Raw genomic sequence first — 6,992 nt, 5'->3', positions numbered from 1 at the left:
TAGGAGCGAGAAAAAGGTTTTCCCTTTCAATCTAAACGTGTACATTATAAATTGGGGGTATATTATATTATATTAATTATTGACAAATGGTCTTTTTGGATTTATTTATTTATTTATTTGTGATTCTGTTAGGGACAGTGCACATTAATTAAATGTGTATTTTATCAGGAATATAGATGCCAAATAATAGCACACAATGCTAATTTGCATCCCCGGTCCCTAGGATGGTAGTTAGCAATAAGAAGAGGGGGGGGGGGGGGGGGGACAATAAATCACAATGAAAACACATTACAGGACAGTACACAAATAAGTGTTAAAAGTCAGTGAAACAATAGATCACAAGAAACACATTATAAAACAGGACACAGAAAATGTAAAGGTCAATAGGACAATAGCTCACAGTAAAAACGCATTACAATGTCGTACACAAGTTAGAAGTCAATGGTCACAGGACTGGTTGGGGTTCAGCCACTGTTTGAGTTTAATAAAATTCAGTAGGGAAAAAAAATCCCAAATAATGATTTTATTGTATTGTGTAAACTAATTGTGGTAAAGGCTTTTTGCTATGAACACAATTCTCAACATTAAACACAGCTGTTACACATTAATAGATTGAAATTGTTTTGGTATACTTTCATTCTTTTGTTGTAATCACAGTGCATGTTATTGTCCTCCGAAATCTCTATTTTCTACTGTAAGCTATTTGTCTTATTAGGACTGCAGTAGCAAACCCAGGGATGAAGTCAATTTTAACATCTTTAATTAAAATCCATATCCATAACATGGCATTTTGGGTGTACTCGTGTAATCAATAGCATTTCAAAATATAATCTAGATCTGTTATTTGCAAATGAGAGATAGAGATTTTTTTTTTTTTTTTTTAAACTACTTCAGAATCAGTGTATTGATCTGGAGCCACTCTGAAATCTTCCATGGCCTAAGGTCTAACTGTGGTTCAAATTTTGTTAAAATCTGTTTACTACTTTTTATGTAATCCAGCGAACAGGCACATAAACAAATAAAGGGCAGAGAAAATATGACCTCCTTGGCAGAGGTACTTGGGCGTGACTTTTCAGCTGAAGGCGACATAGTCGATGTCCAAAGGTCTCACTTGCTCCAAGAAAATGTAGACATGCTATTATTGAAAAAGAACACAACTGTGTCTTAAATCTGGGTTGTTTGTTCTAGTTTGATAGTTCATATACAGATAGGAATAATTTTCTGAAGAATATCATGATGTTGACATGATATGTTTTACATTTTTCAATTTTAGACTCCTCCATGGATTGCCACCTTCCTGTGGTAGAAGGGTTTGAGTGCCCAAATGATCCTAGGAACTATGTTTTCAGGGGCTTAATGCCCTCAGTAGGTTCTCCCAAGGCAAACAGGTCCCAGGTGATGGGTCAGACCAAAGGTGGTTTGAAAGCCACATATGATGAGAAAACAGCGAAGGAAGTGCAAACGTTGCCTGGATTGGCCTCACCCTGCAGCCAGGCATGGGCTTGGGGCTCGAGGGAGCGAGCACCTGGTGGCCGGGTCTCTGCCCACGAGCCCCGACCCAGCACAACCCAAAACGATGACATGGGCCTGCCCTCCCGTAGACTCAGAAACCATAGAATGGATCGTGTGGGGCCGGTGCGATGCAAATCGGGCAGCAGTCCAAGGAAGGAGGCTTGGAGATCCAATCCCCGGCTACAGAAGCTGGCTTTAGCGATGTGGAATATCATCTCTCTGGCAGGGAAGGAGTCCGAGCTGTGTGTGAGGTTAAGACGTTTTGACGAGATTTAGTCAGCCTCACCTCAACATATAGCAAGGGCTCTGGAACCACTCATGTTGGAAATGACAGTGAGACTTGAAGGGGCGTGATTGGGAGGAACGGCCCCCAGGTCGATATACCCGAGTAAGTGCTTTTTTTATTGGATATCTGCACACATCACAGATTATCCATAACAAACACTATGTTCAAGCATAAGGGTATCCATATGTACACTTGCCCCCTGGACACCCTAGGCTGCAGTTTGATGATCGACTTTGTAGTCATGTCGTCATGTCTTGCGGCCGCATGTCTTGGACACTCGCGGGAAGAGACGGACAGAGCTGTCAACCAATCACCACCTGGTGGTGAGTTGGCTCTGATTGCAGGGGAAAATGCCGGTCAGACCTGGCAGACCCAAATGTATTGCGAGGGTCTGTTGGGAACGCCTGGCAAAGTCTCCCGTCAGAAAAAGCTTCAATTCTCACCTCCGGGAAAGCTTGAACCATGTCTCAGAGGAGGCAGGGGACATTGAGTCCAAGTGGGCCATGTTCTGTGCCTCTGTTGTTGAGGCAGCAGACCGGTGCTGTGTGTGGCCATAAGGTAGTCGATGCCTGTCATGGTGGAAACACCCAAACCCATTGGTGGACACCGGGGGTGAGGGATGTCGTCAAGCTGAGAGAGTCCTATCGAGCCTTCTTGGCCTGTGGGAAAGCAAACAGGTACCGACAGGCCAAGCGGCGTGCAGGCATAGCGGTCGCCAAAAACCAGGACATAGGAGGACTTGCGGATGGCTTCAAAGAGGTTCTGGACCACCATCCAGCACCTCAGCTCGAAGTAGAGCCGCTACTCCTCTGCAATGATAAGAGCCAGATGAGGTGGCTTGGGCACCTAATTAGGATGCCCCCCGGATGCCTCCCTGGTGATGTGTTGAGGGCACATCTCTTTGGAAGACCCAGGACGAGCTGGAAACTCTATGTCTCACGGCAGGAAGGGGAATGCCTCGGGAATCTTCCCAGGAGAGCTGGACGAAGTGGCCGGGGAGAGGGAAGTCTGGGCTTCCCTGATAAGGATGCTGCCCCTGCGACTCGACTACGAATAAGCGGCAGAAGATGGATGGATGGATGGATGGATGGATGGATGGATGGATGGAGACTGGCATGAATTGTTATTCTCTGTTTTTGAGTTTTGCTTGCAAAGTAGAATTTTAAATGTTATTTATTATATTATTGTTTATTTTTTATATTCTTCTTGAGTTGAAAAGGTTATACTCACAGTAAGTGTAAGTATGCCCAAAGTTAAAGTCAAATAAAAGCATGGCTATTTTTTGAACTGTATCCGCCTTGAACACGGAGTAATTTATTTAGAAAATACACTGCATGTTTTTTTCTGTCTGTGCACTACTTCCTGTCCCACACGAGCTTATCTTTGTTGAATTTATCCGTTGTTGCTCTGGGGTGACTGCAAAAAAAGAAGGTCTGCGTATCTGTTGCGGAGGTCTCTGGCATGATGGAGTAGTTACGCAGCACTGACAGACCGTATACGCATGCGGTGGAAGTTGACACATTGACTTCAATGGAATCTTATCAGCTCCGTTGCTGTCACGCAGCAGTTACAATCATGATTTTTGATTGTGAGAGGAAGCTAGAGTACCAGCGGAAAACCTATGCAAGTAGTGGGTGAACATGCAAACTCCAATACTAAACAAACAGGCCCAAACAGGACACACGGATGAGCTGGATTTAGCCCGTGGGCTGCATCTTGGACACCACTCCCCTTTCTTTTCATACTTTTGTTGTTTTTGGCTCATTTAAATCTTTAGCCTGGGTGTTTTAGAATTTTGATTGATTTGGAAATTGGTGTGTGTGTGTGTGTGTGTGTGTGTGTGTGTTTGTTAGTTGAGCGACCGCCTGATATTTCCTGCTTTGGGTTTCCCTTTAAAAGGGGGCAAGGCTCAGTGCTGGGAATTCACGTCATTTCGCAGTTTTACACACACTCAGATCAATGAGAGAGAGAGAGAGAGAGAGAGAGAGACACACACCCACAGAGAGAGAGAGAGAGAGAGAGAGAGAGAGAGAGAGAGACACACACACACACCCACAGAGAGAGAGAGAGAGAGAGAGAGACGCACACACACACACACACAGAGAGAGAGAGAGAGACTCCCGGTGTTGCGTCTCGCTCTTTCGCTCTTCCAGGAAAGCGTTTTTAACCAGCGCGCTGCCGACAGACATGTGAGAGGAAACACACGGAGACAAAGAAGTTTTCACACCGACAGCCTCGCCATGGAGCCGGCCAGCACCTAGTGCAGCCCAAGGCAGGCAGCTACATGAGCCAAACAACTTCTCCCACAAGCACAAGCCGAGAAGAGGGTCCGCCGCAGCCCGCACACACGAGAACGTGAAGGCCAGGAAAAGTGGACGAACACCGAAAAGTTTGACAGAAGATAATGTCCGAAACCTCCTCTGCCATTACCAAGGTAGGCTATCTTATCTCTGTGCACCTCGACCCCGCCTGTAGGAGACGCTTTCCCCAGAGTGTCCGCCCGCACGGCGCGGCCGTCGTTAGTCCCCTCGCAGCCCCGGCAGACGTGAAGCGGCAGCAGCGCTGTTCACTCACAGTAGAGGCGCGTTTGTTTTGCTGCTCATCTGTTGCTGCACGCTTTGGCTCTGCTGAGGCTGGGACGGCCATCGTCACCGTAATAATAATAATAATAAAATTATTTTCATACAAATAACAATGATTAATTTCAGGAAATTAAAAATATGGACTTTACTTGAACATCTTAAGGTTCTACTAAGTTTTATTCCTGAAGGAGCACTTGGGACCTTCCTCAGTGAGAGTTGTGTTTTTTGGACTGATCCGAGAGGAGAATGATTTAAGTAAGTGTGCAAAGCAGATATGTTAGAACATTGCAAATCCCACACACGCAACTTCTATCACAGGAAAGAAAAAAGTTATTCTTGTCATTGTGTGTGTTTTTCTGTCATTTTGTGTGTGCTTGTTGTTAATGTGCAGGAATTTTTTCATGTCCTTTTGTTTGTTTTTGGAGTCATTTTAAAAATTTTTAATTTTTTTAATTGCTGTTTTCTGCCATATTGAGTATTTTTGTTGTTATGCTTTTTATATTGTTGCATATATATATATTGATCTCATTCTCTGTGTGTTTGTACTGTAGTATTTTTTATTTTATTTATTTTTTGAGTAACTTTTGTGTATTTTTTTGTTCTGTATATTTTTTCTATAATTTGTTCATTTTCCCCATTATATTGTTTTTAAAGTAATTTATATTGTGATTTTTTTTCCTCCTCTTTCATTTAGTGTGTTTTTGGCATTTTGTGTATTTTCTGTCATTTTTGAGTCTTTTTGCATTTACCTTGGGGGCCGCACAAAAAATTAGACTGAGGCCTGCAAGTGGCCCCCAGGCCGCCAGTTGCAAATGTTTGCCATACAGAAGAAAGCAGGTACAATAGATGAATAACAACCTCATTAAAAAAACAAACAAAAAAAGATATGTTCACTCAGCACAGCACTGTCCATGATGAAGTCGAAGTGATTATTACTCTGCAGTGTCATTTTGGAATTATGTTAATATTAATTTAATTTTTTTTGTTGCTTCGCTTAGCATTTTATTTTAACTTAGATTTTAGTTGATACACAAGAATCCCTTTTCAACTGTTAAATAATATCTATTTATCTTTGTTTTTAATCCAATTGTGATCATTGTGATTACACACTATATTTACTGGTACTAGCATTAACTTAAAAAGAAAAATAAAATATTTAATTTTTTTCTCTGCCTTACACTTGACTGTTGCTGCGTTCACACCAAACGCGTTTCGGGCGTCAAAATCGTTTTTTACGCCCCAAGTTGGGCGCTTGTGCTCAATGAATCAGACGCATGTCACCAGTGTCGAAGACGCTCTGGACGTGCGTCCAAACAAGTTGAGAAGAGAGCGCGTTTTGGGGAGGGGCTTCTCTGTTGCTGGTGGTGTTCATACAATGGATGATATTGTGGCGATCATTTACGTTCATAACTCACCCAGTTACTGTGAAGTGGTGGAGAACATTATTGTGTTGAGAAGGCGGAGTTTCCGGTCGGATGTATTTTGGTGTGACTCAGTGTGTGCACTGTGATGTTAGAGGGCTATAGAGAAGTGTGGGTGAATGGTGAATAAAGTTTGGTGTTCCTTGCAATGAACTCCCCTTCGTTGACTCTACATTATCGAGAGAGTGGCTTGGCTTTATTTGATAAATAAAGCTAGACAACGCTGTCGAAGTGCGCCTCGGCGGGATTCACTAGAGCTGCGCTCAGACAGAGTCGCTTTCAGCGCTACTTCCGTCACTTCCGGGCCCTGTTTGACGATCTGCTGACCCGCATCGGCGCTTGCAACTCCTACCAGGATACCAACTACAGGCCCTCTATTCCAGCAGAAGAGCACCTGTCCATCCGTCTCCAGTTAGTGATTTTTTTTCCCCTCATTATTATGAATACCTCACGATTGGGGAAAGCTCCTGATTGGTCGACGCGCCGCATTATGCAATATGCCCCTAAAGTTCAACAATCCCAACTCTAGCGTCAGCCGCGTTGGACGTGCTGGACAACGCTTGAAATATCATAATGCCCGGCCAACGCTGCGCGTAAAGCTTCAAAATATTGTTTCAACATTGACTTGCTGAATGGGAGCTCAACATTAATTATTTCTTAAGAAGATTGCAGAGTATAATAAATGTTAATGAAGTACACCATATATACTTAGTGACTGTGGATAATACTGATTAATGATTTTTAATAAACAGAAGCACATACACACACGCATGTGTCTGACTGAGTGTGGAATTGAAATGCTGTTTAAATTTCATATGAGAAGTGAAAACGCTTCAAACATTGAACGTCATATCAAGGTCCAGATGTGGTCACGGTCACGACGTTCAGATGCAAACCTATTTTGGACGTCATATAGACATACAGATTTGGTCCAGACCGACCGACATGATACGAATGTGATCTGGAGGTCCGTGGACGTCTGATGTCTAGTGGGGTGGGACTAGGATTAATAAACAGCACTACTTAATACCCAAATAAACATGTATTCAGCAGAAAAAAGGGTTTTGGGTTTAGTTACTCTTTAAATGTACTTTTCCTCTCAGCATTTGTTCTTAAAGGTTGACTTAACTTAAATAAATCAGTGAACTAATATATTTTTACGCAACTAGATTTAGCCTTAGCAAACAACCC

General features: G+C 43.0%; 1 protein-coding gene across 4 annotated transcripts in view; it reads left to right on the top strand.

Moving 5' to 3' along the window:
- The first annotated feature begins 3,883 nt into the window (after positions 1–3,883).
- Positions 3,884–6,992, top strand: part of etv6 (ETS variant transcription factor 6) — a 52,345-nt gene continuing 49,236 nt past the window's right edge. For all 4 annotated transcript variants that reach the window (XM_028449821.1, XM_028449820.1, XM_028449819.1 and 1 more), the window contains exon 1: positions 3,884–4,232. Coding sequence is in view for 2 of the 4 variants with exons in the window: in XM_028449819.1 (XP_028305620.1) it covers positions 4,203–4,232 (30 nt within the window). In the remaining 2 variants the exon portion in view is untranslated. The remainder of the gene's footprint in view (positions 4,233–6,992) is intronic.

Source organism: Gouania willdenowi, chromosome 6 (assembly GCF_900634775.1).
Source record: "Gouania willdenowi chromosome 6, fGouWil2.1, whole genome shotgun sequence".
Classification (NCBI taxonomy): Eukaryota; Metazoa; Chordata; class Actinopteri; order Blenniiformes; family Gobiesocidae; genus Gouania; species Gouania willdenowi.
This window is presented reverse-complemented; position numbering and strand designations above follow the sequence as displayed.